The sequence below is a fragment of the Onychomys torridus genome, chromosome X (assembly GCF_903995425.1).
Source record: "Onychomys torridus chromosome X, mOncTor1.1, whole genome shotgun sequence".
NCBI lineage: Eukaryota > Metazoa > Chordata > Mammalia > Rodentia > Cricetidae > Onychomys > Onychomys torridus.
Genome location: NC_050466.1, coordinates 131,183,281 through 131,202,455, shown reverse-complemented (window position 1 = coordinate 131,202,455; position 19,175 = coordinate 131,183,281). Strand labels below are relative to the sequence as shown.

The 19,175-nt window shown below is 43.4% G+C and overlaps 1 protein-coding gene across 13 annotated transcripts in view; it reads right to left on the bottom strand.

The window, feature by feature from the left end:
• Positions 1 to 279: 279 nt before the first annotated feature.
• The window catches only part of Huwe1 (HECT, UBA and WWE domain containing E3 ubiquitin protein ligase 1), a 148,314-nt gene continuing 129,418 nt past the window's right edge, over positions 280 to 19,175 (bottom strand). For 12 of the 13 annotated variants that reach the window (XM_036174363.1, XM_036174364.1, XM_036174371.1 and 9 more), the window contains 20 exons: positions 18,866 to 19,154; positions 18,616 to 18,718; positions 17,291 to 17,837; positions 16,038 to 16,641; positions 15,245 to 15,363; positions 14,993 to 15,149; positions 13,794 to 13,926; positions 13,339 to 13,541; positions 12,588 to 12,715; positions 11,245 to 11,341; positions 8,517 to 8,675; positions 7,891 to 8,136; positions 7,420 to 7,537; positions 6,849 to 6,989; positions 5,930 to 6,217; positions 5,713 to 5,818; positions 4,193 to 4,310; positions 3,714 to 3,895; positions 3,026 to 3,216; positions 280 to 1,413 (listed from right to left, as the gene is read on the bottom strand). In XM_036174363.1, the coding sequence (XP_036030256.1) occupies positions 1,311 to 1,413; positions 3,026 to 3,216; positions 3,714 to 3,895; positions 4,193 to 4,310; positions 5,713 to 5,818; positions 5,930 to 6,217; positions 6,849 to 6,989; positions 7,420 to 7,537; positions 7,891 to 8,136; positions 8,517 to 8,675; positions 11,245 to 11,341; positions 12,588 to 12,715; positions 13,339 to 13,541; positions 13,794 to 13,926; positions 14,993 to 15,149; positions 15,245 to 15,363; positions 16,038 to 16,641; positions 17,291 to 17,837; positions 18,616 to 18,718; positions 18,866 to 19,154 (4,032 nt within the window). In that variant the 3' untranslated portion in view covers positions 280 to 1,310. The remainder of the gene's footprint in view (positions 1,414 to 3,025; positions 3,217 to 3,713; positions 3,896 to 4,192; positions 4,311 to 5,712; positions 5,819 to 5,929; positions 6,218 to 6,848; positions 6,990 to 7,419; positions 7,538 to 7,890; positions 8,137 to 8,516; positions 8,676 to 11,244; positions 11,342 to 12,587; positions 12,716 to 13,338; positions 13,542 to 13,793; positions 13,927 to 14,992; positions 15,150 to 15,244; positions 15,364 to 16,037; positions 16,642 to 17,290; positions 17,838 to 18,615; positions 18,719 to 18,865; positions 19,155 to 19,175) is intronic. The other variant, XM_036174370.1, reaches the window with a different exon arrangement.

The following is a 19,175-nucleotide window of genomic DNA, read 5'->3' as shown; positions in this document are numbered from 1 at the left end:
ATATACTGCATGTGTTAAGAGACATGGCTGCTTCCTCCCAGACAAGATGTTCAGATAGGGGCAATTCACCAACTGGTCTTTTTAGTTGTCAGAGCAAGGTTAGATGCAGGAGAGCTAATATTGAGTAGAAAGAAAATGGCTGCCAGAGAATTTACCAGGCCCTTGGAATCAGGGTGAGGATATCCCCTCAGTTTCCTACACTATGAGATACCAACGGAAAACCTTTAAGCTGTAGTGCATCAGTGAATAAGAAAAACCACACAAAGAAGTACTACTTGGGATTGTTTTTCTAACTAAACTTTTATTAAATTTTTGTTGTTCAAGACTGGAACCATCAAAGTCTGATCAGCTTTAAGTGCTGGATAGAGTAAAAACCACACGAGACTACTAGATAATCTGTGAAGACTTGCAGACAAATGACAAGACAGACAAAACAAAAACAAAAGGGTGGGCTTGTGGAGTGCTAGTCAAATCTTACGCTTATTCAAATTGACTAGAAAGGTACCAAAGCTTCTAAGGAAATTAAAGCCGAGACTATCATAAATGCTCACCAAATGAAACATTGCGTGGGTTAAAGTTTTGATACATCCTGCTGCAGTGTATTCCAAATACTCAAGGTAAATCCCAGTTCCTGCTGGCCGTCAGTCTCTTCTCTGGGGAAACTGACTAAGGGAAGAAATTGTACCAGAAGTGGAAGTGGGTGGGTGAGCAGGAAAGGCAGAGATGGTTGTCTGGAAAGTTCATTTGTCTAGTATGTGTGTAAGAGGTTTTTCTTTTTCCAAATTTTTTTTAAGTTTGAAAAAAACTCCGTTGTGAAAAGTGAGTTATGAAGAGTGCTCTTTATTTGAAACCTCCACAACACAAATGCCAATCTTGTCTCGCATTGAATCATTAGCTGTGCACATCAACACATTCCAAGCACAAATTAAGAAATGCAAACAGAACAAAAAAATATATATATATATAATTTTTCCCCTATCCAAAGGTTTCAAGTCTCAATGCAGCAAATCCTTCTGAACACAGAATCTGAGGAGCACACTGTTCAGTTGGGACAAACAGGTCCCTGCAAAGGCTACTGCCTTCTTAACACATGGGGTGGGGAATCATGGACGGCATGGAAAAGGGAGAGGCAAGAGAATGAGAAGGGAACAGGTATGCACTAGGGAAGATGGGCAGCTGGGACACACACATGGTGAGTTGGTGAATTTCATTTATTGGATTTTGACATTTTCTTTCTGGATCTTTTTAAATCCCCCCCTCCCCAGGTCCAACAATGGTAGAAAAACCCCACAGAAGTAGGCAAGGCCTTATTAGGCCAGCCCAAAGCCTTCAGAGCACTCCTGGATGGCCAATAGTAGCATGTGGCGGAGCTTCTCAAAGCTCTCATAGGCAGGCAGGTCCAGTTGATTAAAACTGAAAGGATAAAAAGATTAGTTCATGAGAAAAGACAACGAACCCCAGGGCTACCAACCTTCTGTTCCTCTCTGAGCCAGAGTCAATCTATCCCTCTGCTTCTTGCTTTTTTCTCCAGCCTGATCTAATATAATCTGGCTTTAATACTGGCCACTAGCAACATACATTTGGTCCTTGCTACAACTTACATACCATGGCCTTACCTACAGGATAAAGTATAATGCAATGATGGAGAAGAGACATCGGAGACACACACATATATAGTGAGCTGGTAAACTTCATTAAAGTCTTTATTTTGAAAAAAGATTTTACGAGTGTTTTGCCTGAAGGTATTTATGTACACCACATTGTGTACATGCTGATGTCAGGAGAGCACCAGAGCACTGAGAACTGGAATTATAGATGGTTGTGGGTGTTGGGAACTTAACCCAAGTCTTCTGTAAAAACAGTACATGATGATCTTACCTACTACGCCATCTCTTCAGCCCCTTATCTATCTATTGGTTTTTAACTTTTTCTATTACTTTTGAGACAGGCTCTTATGTATGAGGCTGGCCTCAAACTCACTATACTGATGACCCTGAACTTCTGATTGTCTTGCCTCCACCTCCCTGGACTATATACAGGCATGCACTACTATACTGAATTTATGTGGTAAGAGGAATGGAACCACAGTGTTGTACAAGCAACTACATCTCCAGTCATGACATTTCCTAAGAAACAGATGCCCCTTTGTACTAAATTTTTAATTAATTTTACACCCTGCCTGCAGGTTCCCCTCCCTCCTCTTCTTCCATTCTCCCCCCTCTTCCCTTTGCATGCCCCCCATCCACTCCTCTTTCTGTTCAGAAAGGGGCAGGCCTCCCATGGGTGTCAACATAGCATGGCATATCAAGTTGAGGCAGGACTAAGCTCCTCCCTCTGTATTGAGGCTGGGTGAGGCAACCCAGTAAGAGGACTAGGTTCCCAAAGTCGGCTCAAGTGTAGGGACAGGTCTTGATCCCACTGCTAGGAGTCCCACAAATAGACAAGCCACACAATGTGTAGAGGGCCTAGGTTGGTCCCATGTAGGCTCTCTAGCTGTCCATCCAGAGTCTGACAGCTCCTATAAGCCCAGGTTAGCTGAGAAACAAATGCCTTTAAGGAGGCATTCAGGCTCACTGGTGAAGTCTATGTATGGGTATGTGTATGTTAGTAAAGGTGCCCGTGAAGTCCAGAAAAGGAGGCTATTACAGACCCTGTAGTTGGAGTTACAATGGTTGCAAGCTGTCCTATATGGGTGCTGGGAACTACATTTGGGTCCTCTGAGAAAAAGCAGTAAAAGCTATTAACCACAGAGCCAGCTATCCAGCCTCTGCCCAGCCATTGCTTGTTCTAGTCAGGCTAAGCCCTTTGGAATACACCATGATTTCCTAGAGTGCTGTTTATTTCCCAATGTCTTCCCGGCCACCAGTCTTGTGTTTAGCCCATCTGCTGACCTCAACATCCTCCACAGACCCAACAAACTGAGAGGTTTCTAATGTTGTGGACTAGGCAATACTTGTGTCTAGATGTTTATCAAGCCTACAAGTTCAATACAATCACTGAAAAGGAAAAACAGTTGTTTTCTTACCATGTGTGAGCTGAAGGCAGGCGATCTGTGGATCTGTCATCTCGATGAATCTGAAACTTCTGGATGCCATTCATGCCTTCAAGGGCAGCAAACCCTTGCAGGGGCACCTTGGAAGTGCCTGTGACAAACTGGAGAAACTTGGCACGGTCTGCTTGGTCAAAGGAACGCAATGCTCTCCAGAACCACTGGATCTGTAGGAAGAGACACACAAAAACCCAATGTTAGAAAAGAGAGCTTATAAGCTGGGTGGTAGTGGTGGTACACACCTTTAATCCCAGGCGGATCTCTGTGAGTTCAAGGTCATCTTAGTCTACAAAGGGAGTTCCAGGACAGTCTGGGCTGGGCTATTATTACACAGAAACGTGTGTGTGTGTGTGTGTGTGTGTGTGTGTGTGTGTGTGTGTGTGTGTGTGTGTGTGTATGTATGGGGGGCACAAAACTAAACAGAGAGAGCGCACAAGCGAGCACAAGAGCACGGGCACTTGTAAAGATCAGGAAATGGCAATGGACTTGAAATATTAGGCAAGTCTCTTTCGTAGAATGGGCTTCAGTTCCTTCACAGGATGGGTGAGAGCATCAACTGTAAATACACTCCAGAAGAACAAAGAGGCACAGGTATACTGCCATTCATAAACCAGCGCTGATTAGTGTAAAAGGAAATTATGGGGATCCTCTGCCAGCAGCTCACCTGAATAGAGTTGGATTGGTACTTGTGGTACTCAGTGTTAGATTTTAGATCATCAATGTCGATGGTGGGCAGCCCTGATATGAGCAGCTCTAGTTCCTGCTCAGTAAAGATGGAAATGAGGCGCTTTGGAATGATTTCATAGAAGCCTTCCAAGAAGGCTGCCAGCTGTTTTCGGATGGCTCCTGGTAAGAGAATGGAAAAAGTAACATGGATTCAGAACTCATACAACTGAATAGAGGTAAGAAGAGCCTCAGTTTGACACCTGATACTGACAGATCTGCCTGCCTCACCTACCACTGTTTCCAGTCCCCTACATGATAGTAGTTGAAGTTAAGTATTTTGGTCAAGTGTTCTGACTCTTTTTGTGCAAGGCATTTGTGGCTTTGTCATAGGAAATAAGAACAAAAATGTTAAATAAATAAATGGCTGACCTCTTTCCTTGAACAAGCAGAGGTCCATCTAAAGGACATTTTTCTTACCCGTCATTCTCATCTGGCACACCAGGTGTACATATTCCTTCTTATTCTCCTCTGTTACCAAGATGTTGGCTCCATTGGGTTTGAGATCACGAACTTCACACACTCCAAACTCTTGAACCTAGAACATCCAAGATACCAATCATATATCAGGTTTGGTCTGGGCTGCAACAACACAGAGGTGCAGGAATATACTCTAATTCCTTGTCATCTCCCAGACAGGGAGATGACATATATTCATAGCTAACTGCCATTTTTCACTATTCATTAGCCTAAAGCTCTTCTGCATAGGAAAAAGCCGAAGAAAAGAACAAAGGAAATTGGTCTTTGGCCCTAAACAAGTGAGGAAAAAGAGTACCTCTATCTAATTTTTTTCTATAATTATAACTGTTTTAAGGAATGAATTATGTACTGGAATGTGTGTGCGTGCGTGTGTGCATGTGTGTGTGTGGGGGGGGGGCGCGAGAGGGCAGAGGTCAATGACAAGTATCTTCTTCTATCATGTTCTACCTTATATTCTTTTTTTTTGTGGCTACCTTATATTCTAAGAAAATGTCCTTCAATGAACTTGAAGCTCATTGATTTGGCTATGGCCAGCTGTTTCAGGGATCTATTATCTTTGAATCTCCAGTGCTGGAGTTACAGATGCAAGCTGCTAAGCCTAGCCCCTATTAGAATATTTTTTCTTAACCCTCCAAATTTTCCCTCTTACATTTATTTTGTGTGTGTGTGCATGTTGTGTGGAGATCAGAGGACAACTTGTAGAAGTCAGTTCTCTCTACCATGCTGAGCCTTGGGAATGAACTCATTATCAGGCTTGGTGGCACCTACCCTTACCTGCTGAGCCATCTTACTGGTACTGAAACTTTTATTGAAAAATTTTTTTTAGGGACTAGAGAGAGAGAGAGAGAGAAAGAGAGAGAGCGCTCAGTATGAGTGTTTGTTGCTCACTTTTCCAGAGGACTCAAGTTTTGCTCACAACCCTGTAACTCCAGCTCCATGGGATCCAATCCCCACTTCTGGTCTCTGTGTACCTGAACACATGTGGCATATATACACACATAAATAAAACTATTTCATATGTATATGAATGTAGGTACATGTGATAATATGCACATGTAAAGAAGCTAGGGGATGATATTGTCTGTTTGTCCTGTACTATTATTCCTGAAACAATGTCTCTCCATGGAATTAGACCAGCAGCTAGCCTATCTCCAATGATCCTCTTTTGTGTTGCACCCCCACCCCAACTTCCAAGCACACAATCATGGCCATACCTAGCGTTTTACATGGGTAAGATCTGAACTCAGACCCTAAGGCTTGCACAACAATTGCTCTTACCAATGGAGCCATCTCTCTTCTGTTCTAGAACATTATTAAATAAAAGGGGATACTAGGAAATAGCTTGAATTATTTTACCAATTCTATTTCCTATTTACGATGTCTCTGCTTGATGAAATCAAAGCACTTCCTTAGAACTGTTGAGACTCAGAGTCAGTTCCAAGGTGATTCCCAAAACCTACCTCAGTGCTGAAGGTGAGGTCATAGCCTAGTGTGGAGACATCGTTTTCCAGCAGATAAACTAGGCCCTGGTAGAAGTGGTAATCTTCACTCTCCATATCTGTATACCTAGAAAAACCCAATTAGATAGTATCATGGCTTGGTGGCAGCAGATAGGACAAGGAGATAAGGGACTGAGTCCTAGGGACAAGGGTAGTCTAAAGACTACCACAATCTCACCTGACAGACTTGCCCAAAATGTGTTTGTAGAAGGACCGTGTAAAGTAGCACTCCAGGAGGCGGTTGTCATATACAGCTTTGGCTACAATTCGTCCAACAAACTTGAAGTAGCTGAGGTGGTTGGGGTTACAGTGGGAAGATGGATTGATCGTGTAGGTGACCCGATCACCAGGTGAGGTACGGAACAAGGCATACATAGGGTTGAACATCTCTCTCGAGATGATCATGTACCACTCTCGCAGAAGCCCCCCAGCATCCTGCCCTTCTTCTCCTTCAAACACTATATACCTGCATCAAAGAGCAGAAACAAGAAAGCTGTGCAGAAAGCCAGGGCACATCTGACCATTCATGTACCATCATGTGAACAAGAAAGATTCTATGAATCTGACTTTGAGAAAGTTCATTGTCAAATGAAGAGTACCAGCAGAGCTCTGAAAAAAACACAAACCATGATTTTAATCTGTCTCATCAGCTACTGTGATACATCATGTTGCAAGCTGCCAATTTCTTCTAGGTGGCTTCATAATCCACCAGTGACAGTGAACAGTTACTCACTTGACAGGGGCACTGATGTACACGGTAACTCCCATCCCAGGGTTACCATCAGCTCAGCAGGCAGGTTCTTATTCCTAGCCTAACAATGATACAAGTTCTCATTGCAAACAATTCAAGTGTATCCTTATAAACATTAAAGACATCCTTGTCTGCCTAGGAGTTGGTAAGTCAGCCAAAAAGCCAGCAAGCAGGCTATGTCCAAAAGTAGGAACACTGCTTAACTAACATTATCTATGCCAGAATGCTATTGGGGAGTTTTGTAACCACTGGCCCTAAATTTGAGGCCAGATTAGGCCACTGCTGCCATATAGAAAGAGTTCCCTGTCCCAAACCATCTTGGCCGTTCCCTTTCCTGAGTTCTTACAATCGATTCTTCATTTCTTCAGGAGATTTGCGATGCAGCTCCCGATAGGAGTCTTCAAATACATGGTCACGGCGAACATGCACCGCCATGTCTTCCTTCCGGAGCCCTTCATCCAAACGTTCCAGCTCTTGGCGGAAATATCTTAGGATGTAGAAAAGGGAAATAGGATTGGGGGTAGCAGAGCAAACTTAAATTTGTCTGTTTAGAAGGAAAACTCAATGACACTCTTTGATCTTTGTACCCTACACACCTGGAAAGTATATAGCAGCTGGGAGAGAGCTCATTTATTATGAATTCCACTTTTTTCCTATTTCTACTTAATGAGGGATCATAGAGACTATTACATTAGATTTCTGCAGCAAGCAAGGAAGCACATTTACATGTACATGAAGGAAAGGAGTGGGGAAAACAAGAAATCTTGAGCCTGGTTTTGACTGTACCACCACAATTCTAAAAGATGAAACTGGACATAAGAAACCAACTACGGCTTCCTCCCCCCTCCCCCCAGGAGGGGAAGACAGGTATTCATGTAGCTCTTCACCCCAACACACTCCACAACTAGGGCACATACTTGCGCTTGACATCGAAGTCGAGGACACGAATATAATCTACTAAGACAGCAAAAGGTCCATCAGCAAGGTGGGTGGTGGACTGCCGTAGTATCTGGTTTAACACAGTGCGGTGAGTCTCTGAGAGAAGAGATTTGACAGCAGGAATCAGCATTTTATATAAGTCTGAAGAAGCTACATAACAATCTACTAGTTACCAACTTGCTCATAATTGTTTTAGGGGCTAAATCAGGAATTAGCTGGAGCCCTAGTCCCAAGGTATGAATGTGAAATATGGCCATTTATATAACACATGGCTTCACATAGAGAGGCAGGACTTAAGAGCTTCTATAGCAGGTTAATAAGGACTAATAAGTTAGTCTTTTTTTTCAATGTGTGTGTCTGTGTGCAAGCATACCTGCACTCTCTCATTCTGTTGAATCAGCTAGGGATAAAATGCTTTCTGTATCTGTGGGTCTAAGAGTTCACTATACCTGCAAAGCGAAGGAACTTCTGTGTATCAGGGGGCAGGCTTGAGGAGATGTGCATAGACGAGGGCTCCCTCGAGAAGAATGGGTCAAGGGAGGAAGGAGTGGCTGGGGTTAAGGGGGCAGGGGAGAGCGGAGGAGGCTCATCCTTGATGTGTGCCAGCTGGCTCTCACGGGTGTCTCGGACAGGAGGCTTGCTCTCCCGCTCTGTGGCATGGACCAAAAAGAAGGCCTCGACAGCAGGCTGTAGCACTAGGGGATAGCAATGACAGCAAAATAATACTTTACAAACTTTAACATACAAACACTCCCACCCTTCTATAACCATGTCATAAAAATATAACATGGAAGAATAAATAATGAAAACTTGCAGGAGCTACAATGGCAAACAAAACCAAAGAGGAAGTCAGAAAGTGGAACAGGAAATCAGCAATAAAGACAAATCTCAGCCTAAAAAGTAAAATGTATCAGAGTTACCAAGAGAGAAGGCAATTCTTTTGAATTCTTGTTACAGACACAGAGGGAGAGAACAAACTTGGACTGAAAGAACAAGACCACCACCACCACTTGGCAGAAAGTGTCCCAGAGCAGACCAAGGGCTTGGGAATGTGTGCCTTCAGAGAGCAACTCACCTAGCACTGCATGCTGGTCATGGGATTCCTCCAGTTCCTTTAAACATTCCCCTAGCATGTCCCATAGCTCATCTAGGCTCAGCTGCTCACTGAGCAGTGGTAACTCAGGTGGCCTCTCCTCTTTCTCCTTCTCCCCCTGTGGCGTTCCATCTGAGGCGACTAGATACACAAAGAACAATCAGAAAGCTTTCAGTGTCTCTCTTACTCGAGATTTTTTCCCCCAGACTAAAAGCAAAGGCCACTAGACAGAGTGGGCCCACTGGCCAAAGAGCATTACTCATTGGTCAACATCTAGAAGGTCTAAGTATTACACTGGACAGCATTAAATAGCAAATTTAGCTTCATAATTACACTAGTATCTTTTTAAGTGTTCAATGGAACTTCTGACAGTTGCTTTCCAGTACAAGTATGTTTTATCATTTATTCATCAGATTCCGATAGCTGCCCTTGTAATCAGGCTGCCCACTTTCTTTTTTTAAATCTCCCTATTTTCTTTTCTATGAGAGAAGGCTAGGACATAAACCAGATATTGACTCAGGTTTCATACCTTTTAAATCAGACAACTTGTCTCAGTAGCTTAAAGCCCTAAGAAGCTTTAGTGCAAGATGGACACCCCTACTCCATAGTTGGTACTTTTCCTAGTTGCCCCCTGGGAGTTTATTCTCAACGGTTCAATAGCCAAGTAGTAAGACTAGCTGAATCTTCTGGGTGGGAGAGAAGCAACTAGCCCTTTCTCCACCTCCCTACTCTATACCCAACCCCATTCAGACTCCTGCTTTGCTTAGGCATCTTCCTGACATGTGCTTTCATTTTCTACCCAAATCCTACTCTTCAAGGCTCTGGCAGCCCTACATTTAAATCCTGGCTGTGCCACTTGCAGATCATATGGTCTTGGGTAAAAGAAAATGGATGGAGAACATGGGAATAATATTTACCTCCCAAAGTCCAGATGACTCAATAAAGTATTTCAAAATTGGGTGTCCTCTGAGAACATTATTTTAAAGTAATGTGTTTAAAGGGCATCAAAAGCATTCTATGTACAACTCATTGAAAAATGCCACTTATCATGTGCCAGGTACTTGGCTAAGTATTACATACATATTAAATTATTTAATTCTAACAGGTGTGAATATCCCTATTTAAATTAAAAACATTTAAAAAAAATACTATGTGTATATGAATGAAAGCCAGCTTTGGGTGTTGTTCCTCTAGATCAGTGGTCCTTAACCTTCCCAATGCCGCAACCCTTAAATGCAGTTCTCCTCATGTTATGGTGACCCCCCTACAACCATAAAAATTAATTTTTGTTTTTTTGAGACAGGGTTTCTCTGTGTAGTTTTGGAGCCTGTCCTGGATCTTGCTCTGTAGACCAGGCTGGCCTTGAATTCACAGAGATCTGCCTGGCTCTGCCTCCCGAGTGCTGGGATTAAAGGCATGCGCCAGCACTGCCTGGCAAAAAATTATTTTCTTTACTACTTCATGAACTCTAATTCTGTCGCTGTTATGTAAGTATCTGTGTTTTCTGTGACTCCTGTAAAAGGGGCTTCTGAGTCCCCAAAAGGTTGCGACCCACAGGTTGAAAACTGCTGCTCTAGCCATCCATCTTGTTTTTTTGTAGGTCAGTTGGTAACCAAATTGAAGCCTAAACACAGGGATCTAAGTTGGCAGAAATTTCTCTAGCATTGGGATTATAAGAGTATGTCACTTTGGCTGGTGTTTTTGACCTGGAATTAAACTCATGTCTGGATGGCAAGCAATTTAACCAGACTGGGCTGTTTCCTCATCCTGAACAGTCCTGCCTTTTAACCCAGAGCTAGCAAATGGGGGAGCCAAGACTTAAAACACATGCCATATTCACACATAATATACAAGAGTTCCTTTTTTCTTCTTTTGAGAGAGGGTCTCACTATGTAGCTCTGGCTGGCTTGAAACTTCCTATGTAGACTAGGCTGGTCTTGAACTCAGAGATATGCCCATTTCTGACTTCTGAGTAATAGTATTAAAGACATGTACCATCATGCCTGGCTCCTTTCAATCTTGTATTAACATTTTCCCACTTATTTTAGACTTTTTTGTATATATGTGTGGCTGCATGTGTGCCACAGCGTGTTCGTGGAGTTTAGAGGACAGATTTGAAGTTCATTTTTTCCCCTTCTATCATGTAGGTCCCATGGGGTCAATCTTGGTTATCAGGCTCTGTAGCAAGTACCCTTATCTGATAAGCTAGCTTATCCACCCCTCTTTGGAGACAGAGTCTCACTATATGGTCACAGACTTGGTATATGGGTAGCTCAATCTTGCCTCAGTGGCTTCATGTATTTATTTAGAGAGAACACAGGGCATGTGGAGATCAGAGGAAAACTTGTGGGAGTTAGTACTCTCCTTTGACCATGTAGGTTCTGGGGCTCAAACTCAGGTTGTCAGGCCTGGTGGCAAGTACAACATTTATCCACTTTATCCACTAAGTCATCTTGCCAGGCTCTAATTTGCTATTTTAAAGACAGGTTCTCCCTATGTTGTCCAGGCAGACTTCACATTTATAATCCTGTTTCAGCTCTCCAGATACATGCTACCATAACCCAATGTTTCTTTACTATAGGAATCACAATCATATTAACCTTTATAGAAGCCAGTGTTCACTGAGTGTATATATGTATGGAACAGGGGGACCTACTAGAATTTCTCTAACTTTTTCTTTTGCTGAGCTATAAGCAGTGGTAGTACTGACCAATGGTCTGAGTATCTTGAGCACTAGGAGATGGCTGGTCTACGTCCATGGGTGACTCCTCTCTTCGGACAGATGCCTCTGACTGGCTAGACTCCGACTGGATAAAAGGAGACAAGGTCACATAAAAGGTGCAACTGTGCTCTCCTCCGGGACAGACTTAGAGGTTGGCCCTTGACTGACTCACACATTGAGCTTAGAAGATACTTTCTCCTACCTGGTTATCAAAGTCTATATAGCTCTCCAGGTCAAAAGAATGGCATGCATGCTTCCTTTTCATTTTGAGTTTGCAGATTTCCCCAAGAGCTCCCTAGATGCCTGCATTTTCTCTAAGCTGCTCATACCCAATTCCCACTCAGATCCCACTCCACCCCTACACATGTGCCCTGGATATAGATAAAAATTCCAAGTTTTCTGGAACAGGTTCTTTTTTTGTTTGTTTGTGTATGTACACATGAGGTAGGCTTGCTGGCTATCTACTTCTATTTGTTCAAATGGAACTTAGTATAATCTCCCATAGGTGGGCTATTTAAAAAGCTGTCTTCATCAGATTGGACAGAAAAAAATGCCCCAGAACACAGTCTTCCCTGGCTGTCTTGGGACTCACTATGCATACCAGGCTGGCCTTAAACTCTGCCTCTGCCTCCCAAGTGATGGGATTATAGGCATGTGCTACCACTGCCTAGCTCCAGAAATGTTATATAAAGAAAAACCAGGTCTCAGGATACCTTGAAATGTTAGGAAAGTGATTTCTATGTTCTAAGAACAGGAAGGCAATGAGAGAGTGCCACAGCTTTTATTACAGCCATTCTGATCTGGGATCCCAATAATGAGGTGGCTACGTGAGTTCACAAAATGTTCCTCCAACAGTGTATCATTTCCTACATCCTAGGGGATTGGATTATGAAGAGGCAGAGGCCAGGGTAGAGGGAGTAATTATAGATAAAAGTGGCCCTATGGGATGTATAGCTTTGGGAACTTTCAAGGGTAAGACTCTTAAGTTGTCTCTGCATTATTTTATGACATTAAAATTTTTTTTCACCCCATTTCCCTTCGGAACACAAGCAGAGCATTAGGCAATTAACAAAACACTACTAACTAGATATAGCTGGCAGTGGGGTGTGATGGCCAAGCTTTAAATCCAACCAGACGTCCATACAAACAGGTAAAACAATCAATGAACAGTAAGGGAAACACCAACAAAAAGTAACCCTGTTGTCTAGAGGTATTCATTTTAGCAAACTTAATGCAAAAGCATACAAAGTATGGGCAATGAAACCCCACTGAGGGCATGTGCAAGAAGGAGGGTAGAGAAATGAATGAGGGGCCACAGGCATCATGCTAACCGTTGCTGCTTGTTGCTGTCTCCGCGCCCTTTGACCCTCACGTACCATTTGTATAATGGCATCAGCCTCAGCCTCCAGCTGCCGAACAGCTGCCTGGATGCTGCTAGCTGAGCCTAAACCGGAGGAACCTGGGAGAAAGGAAAAAAAAAAAAAAAGGAAGGCACGATATAAAATATAGGAAGAGGGAACACTCCAAATTCTCTCCTCTTTCCATGGATGCCAAAGGATGCTGAGTTTGAGTTTTAGTTAAGGCAGTTTTGTATACTCATAATCAAGCCCCAAGGTAGGGAAGAAAGGGGGAATGATGCTAGACAAATGGATGGTGGTATGTTAAAGAGTGTTCTATGGGACAGGAGGAAAGAGGGAGGAAAAATGACTTGGCAGGCCAATGTATGAGAACATGGCTAAGAGTGTTCAAGGAGGCAGAAAGCACACACCCATAAGTCAAGTCTTTCTTAGCAAAATGTTGGTCTTCCCATTTTCTTGCCAGATTTCTATTGCCCCTTAATTTTAACTTGATCTACTCAATCTCGGGTAGACAACTTGAATGGGTTATACAAAAGCCATCAACATTTAATCTTTAAAAAAAAAAGGGGAGGGGGAAGCAGGAATTCTTTTTGGAAAGGTCAACCACAAACAAAACAGGACACTTTAGCCCTACTCCTCCAGGGACTCTGGATTCACCCCCTCCCCAACCCCACAGCACCAGCATGACCACCATCACGGTCAATTGGACACTCTAGTTCCATACCTAGCCTGCCTGTCTGCTTGGCTTTCTTGTTAGCTCGTCGTGTGTCATCCCGAAGCTGAATGATGACCTGCAGGACCCTCAAGAAGAACTTCTGGGTAGATGTCTTGGATGTCAACATGGACATAGAAGGCAGTTGGAGCTCCCGGCCACCCAAGGGTCGCTTCTGAGATGCCACAATTACCACATTCTCAGCCATGTCAAACCTGAATAGTGTAGAGGCGGCTTGTGTATATTGAAAACATCGAAGTATACATACTCAGAGCAAGGAGGGCTTCTGATATTAACTAGAGAAAATAACCTCAAAAGATAGTACAACAAGTGTGAAGACTTTGAGAAACACAAGGTCAAGTATGTTGTAGAACAAATAGAAAAACTACCTACAGAAATGAAACAGAAGAGGAAAACCAGCGAAAGCCAGATTCTAGCCCACAGTTAAAATCTGAGTTACCACCCACCTGCTCTGCATTTTGCCTTTCAGTTTGGTGGTCTGTGGCTGCTCCTCAGGTAGGCCATCAGGAGAGAGGGCCTCACATTGGGCTCTCCGCTGCTGTTCCAGATTGTATTCCCTTAACTCAGCAAGTAGGGTACCTGGGTAAGCAAGAGGAGTTAAGTGTGCAGAGATTTCCTTAATGCAGTAGCAGAAAGTTGAATCTTACCAGGAAATCTCTGCAGGAAATTTGAGTGAGTAGGGAATTTTGCTATTAATGTTTGTGCTTATGACACAGAGACTAATGATTTATAACTGGCCTATTCAATCTACACAAAATGCAGCTCTGTTGTAGGAAAATAACGAAGGCTCTTTTTGGAGGCAGACAGACCATGACCTAAGTTCTATACGGTTCTTAAACGTACGCAGGGCTGCTATGGGAACGATGAGATAACCATGAGCTATCGCTCAGCTCCAGGACTCCAAACAACTGCCAACAGCCAAGAAATTCAGACTGTTTGAGGCCAGTTCCTTCAGGAAAAACCCCGTAATTCTCATGCAGGAAAAAAAAACACCTACATAACACAGAGCAATTAATTCTCCTACACCAGATTCGGGGCCATTTGTGGGATGATATAAGGAGGAAATCAAGATCAAGGAAGACATAGGATTAGGACGAGGGTGGTAAAAAACAGAAACATTCCACACAGAAAGAAAATGGGTTTCTAGTCCTTGATCCAACAATTTTCTCACATTTGGGTCTAGTTTTCTATTGGGGAAAAAAAGAAAGACCAACAAAATTGGACAACTTCCAAATGCTAGCTAGACCTTTTGCATCCTCAAAACCACAGAAAAGAGGACATTATTCTGAAATCTGACCATAGTGTAGGAATGTCTTCGAGATGAGAAAAGTGGTCTCGGCAACTTCATTATGGAGCTCTTATAGGCACAGATTAAGGAGAGAGAAAAAAAAGGGAGGCCTTTTAGCTCTCAGGAGTAGTATTCACTTATCTCTTCACTAAGCACTGATGACCAGCTGTATACCAGTCAGTAGTGATAGCAAGAAAGCCAGCCAGTCTTATTCTCAAACAATCCACAGCAGAGAAAAACAAGAGCTGTGCTCTAGAAGCACGGTCTAATTCAGCTTGAGTGTGTGTATGTGTGTGTGGGGGGTGGGGAATGCTTACAATGAAACAGAGTAAAATGCTTTATTTTTATTATTATTACCTATCTGTTTACAAAGGGTATAACCCAGATGGCGGGCTCCATTCAGCAGCAGCTTAAGAACTGTGTCTCGGGTCCCAGAATCCCCCCGAGACAGCTGCAGTAACACATTGGCTGCATCTTCTAAGCCTTCTTCAGAACAAGAGTGGGATGTCAACACCTAGGTAAAACATAGAAGTAATAAGCCCTAACCCAAGAACTGAAATGTCTACTCCTTTCCTTCAACTGTTAAAGGTATGAAAAGCTCAAACTTACCTCCACAGAGAGCTGTAGCTGGTTTTCAGTGAGGCCGGAGGATACCATTTTGAAGTCTATGCCACTGCTGCCTCCTTCACTCACCTTTGCTGGAGACTTGCTGCCCTTAGTAGTGGAAGCTTTGAGGAAACAGAACCAACACATTAAAGCTCTGTGACTGTCATAAGCCTCAAACTGCTGCATTGTAAAGGTCTTCAAAATGGCAAAGCAGAGACAGTGACAATCTACCTATCAAGGTGTTATACATACTATGGAAGCACTCCACTACTAAGCTATACTCCTATCCCCAGAGCCAATTCTTAACTGTGCCTTGTAAGGTGACCACAAATCCTAGGTATTTCTCCAAATTGTTCCCCTATTATTATAAGCTTTTCAACTTACTCTTTGAAACTCTCTCTCGAACAAACAAACAAACAAGGAAGGAAGGAAACTCATATTTCTAACTGGGCTCAGAGAGATTAGAAATGCTACCAGATGGCTTATTTTCTCCACTTCCTGAAATGGTCTGTTACCTTAAATCACACTGCGTTCATTCAATCAGGTATTACTAAGTCTGGAAACCCCTCAAGATTAGGACTTAACTAGCCCCTTTGGTGCCCAGCCAGAGGCTCAGCTTTTGCACACACCAGACACAAGAGGAGGGGGATATGAAGAGAAAACAGACAAGGGTAAGAATGAACACATCCTGTTCTCACAATAATTATCATTTAGGGAAGACTGACGACCAGGATTGGAAAGTGGGAGTAAGGTGGGAACTATAGCATCCACCCCATAGCTCTGAGTTGACACTTACTTGAAACAGTAGTGGTAGCAGTTGTGGGGGTAGTCACTGTGGTAGAAGCAGCAACAGTAATGGTGGAAATAGCTGTGGCAGCAACCAGAGCTGGAGCGGAAGTGACAGGGGTGGTTGCAGCAGGGGGTGTGGGCGTGGGGGTGGTGGCAGTAGTGGTGGTGGTAGATGCGGTTGAAGTGGCAGCAGTGGTGGAAGAAGCACTGCTGCCAGAGTTAGCTTGTGCTTCCGATACTTTGTTTTCTGGGAGAGCAATTGAGATGAGAGAGAGGAGTCTCAGGAGCTTCTCAGTTAAGAGAGAACTCCGGCGGATGACTGGATGTGACAACATGTTCATGAGCTGCCCCAGGGGAGAGGCTTCAAGGCTGTGTAGGGAAGTTTCCCCTTCACCACCAGCGCTCACTGGTACTGACTTCACGGAGTTCTTGCCTTTCCGGCTAACATTCATGTTGTCCAGTTTTACCAATAAGTCCCAGAAGTCTGTACAAATGCCACTGCTGGAGGACTGTGAGGAGCATGGGCTGCAGGCCTGCTTACTGCCCCTTTCCCGATCACTTTCGCAGTTTGTTTCTTTGGTCCGTTGCTGTGTGAAGTGGCTGGGAAACACCTGCCGGGAAAAAAAGAATAGGCTGTATGGTCTTCGTAAAGGATAAGCCTTTCTGTTACAAAAAGACTAATGCTTCTCAGGCTCTCCTTTTCATTGGACAGCTCTGGTAACATAGTGCAGATGGATTGTGAATGTTCTATCCAATAGATAGTGAAGCAAAAAATAAGGGCTTTGAAGCAAGACAATGATTAGTAATCTTTTCTAAAAGCCTCTCTGCACATATGGAACCAGGAAGACAACACAGCCTGGCAAAGTTGTTGGTAACAAATGAGGTAATACATTTTGCCCAGTGCCTAGCACAAGGTGGACCCCAAATACACAGTAGCACTGTTTATTAGAATCCTGAGCTTGTCACTTTCTAGTCACATGGCAAAGCCATTAAAAAGTGTTCTGAATCTCAGCTTCTTTATCTGTAAAATAATCAGAGTGCAAACAATTGTTTTGATGACTGAGACAGGACATTAAAAATTGTAAAAGAACAAAGATAAAACTCCAGTTGTTTATTGGACAATTTCCCAGAAACAGCACATGACACAATACAAATTAAAAGCAAAGAGACTTGTTAACCCCTTTACTGTCCAGTCTCACCCAAGGTATTGCTATTACCTACTTCCACCCCTTGAAGCCAAGGACTCTTCAAGCTCCTCACCTTGGCCAATTGAATGAGTGTATCCAGAACATGTCTGCAAACAACAGGAGCAGCCTGGGGGTGAATGTGAACAGTGGAACCACTGCTTGCATGCTTCTCTGTATGTTTACGCCCTCCAGAACGTTGGATCTGAAATATGTTAGTCCTACAGCCTAAGGCAGCATCCATAGATACTGAGAGCCAGGAGAGCTGGTTTGAACTTTTGGACTCCATCTTGTGGAGCAGATCCAAAGGACGGTTCTCGTGGCTGCTTGATGCACAGCTCTTGCTTGACTTCTTGCCCCTTTCTTCACTTGTAGAGAGCTTGGGAGTCTCAATGCATAACTCACTCTCACTACTGCGCTGCAAAATGGACAGGAGGCTGCGGATAACCCAATGGCGGGTCTGGGCATGATAGCACAGATTTCTCAGTACTCGGTGAAGACGGCTAGTATTGAGTTTTGGCTCGTCCACAAAAAGTAGGACCAAGAGGCAAGACAGGGCTTCATGGTCTAGAAGGAGACGTCCTCGGAGGCGGAGAAGTGTGTCCACATTACTGCCAGAAGGCCTAGAAACAGAACATCATTTTGGGTAACACTAGCTAAAGCACTAGGATGAGGTATAAATGTATGAGAGGAGAATGAGTGGGATAACCTCAGGGAGACTGTACAAGGAAGACAGATTATTCACAATAATGACTCTCTTGTATATCTACTGTACACCAGGCACTTTACAATGTCCTTAAACTTCTTTCCTTGGAGAATGTTGTTCACCATTATTGAGATTGTGAACAACAGGCTCAAACAAATCAGGTAACTTGCCCCCAATCACATGCCCACAGAGAAGGAAGTATAGATGTATATTTTTATCATTTATCAAGTGACAAAATCTAAGATCTATGAGCCAAAGTTTGTTTTTACCTTTTCTAGATTAATAAGCTTCCATCCTTTTATAAGGACTGATCTCTTCCACTATTGTTTTGAGATGATAAATCTACTATGCTTCAGCCTAGTTAGTAAGTAACTCCCTTCTACTTCTATAATCTACCTGTTAAAGTCTTAAGACCAAGTTAGGTTCCCATTTTTTATTTTGTTAAAACCACAGCTTAACTTTTTGAGTCTGGCCTTTTAGATAGACTTAGTAAAAACTGTGTCATTCTGAGAAGTGAGTTTAAAAGGATTTTGCTTGTCTACTCATTTCAAGGCAAACAGCCTAGAATAGTCATTCAATCTACCTCAAGAGCTTAGCTTCTCTACCTATAGGCACCTATAAGGCACTCTACCTATTAAGGCACCCTGAAAGTAGTATGGTAAGATTAAAAAAAAAAGAGAGAGAGACAAAAGTACCTATTATGGCTGCTGCTACCCCCCATCTGGAAGGTGCCACCCCTCTGTACAGCAAGGCGAGTATACTGGACCCCACGGTTGCCACTCAGGCGACTGGTAAAAGCTACAAAGAAAGAAAAAGGAAACTGAATTGTTTAAGTGGGGAGAAGCTGACTTAAGCAATACAACAAGGCAATAAAGAAAAAAGAGGCTAATTAAAATAAGGCCAAGACATTCCAGAGCCCTCTCTCTCACTTGCCTCCCTCTGTACCTGGGCTTCGGAGAATGGCAGAGAGTGCAGAGGTACTACTGTGTCCAAAAAGACGCTCATGCATGAGCTGCCGCTGGCGGGCTTCTTGTTCTCTTCTTAGGGCTTGAGCTTCAGCTGCAATGTCAGGTGGCATCACAGCCAACACACTGTCTTCCATGTCCTCCAGGACACTACGGCGCAGATCTGAGGGAAGAGTCTGGATGAAGGTCACAGGATCCATGGGGGTGTCTGAGCTGGCGTTCTGGGCCAGTTCCCGCCGCTGCTGCTCAGCTCTCTGCTGGGCTAGCACCTATAGAAAAAAAATTAGTAA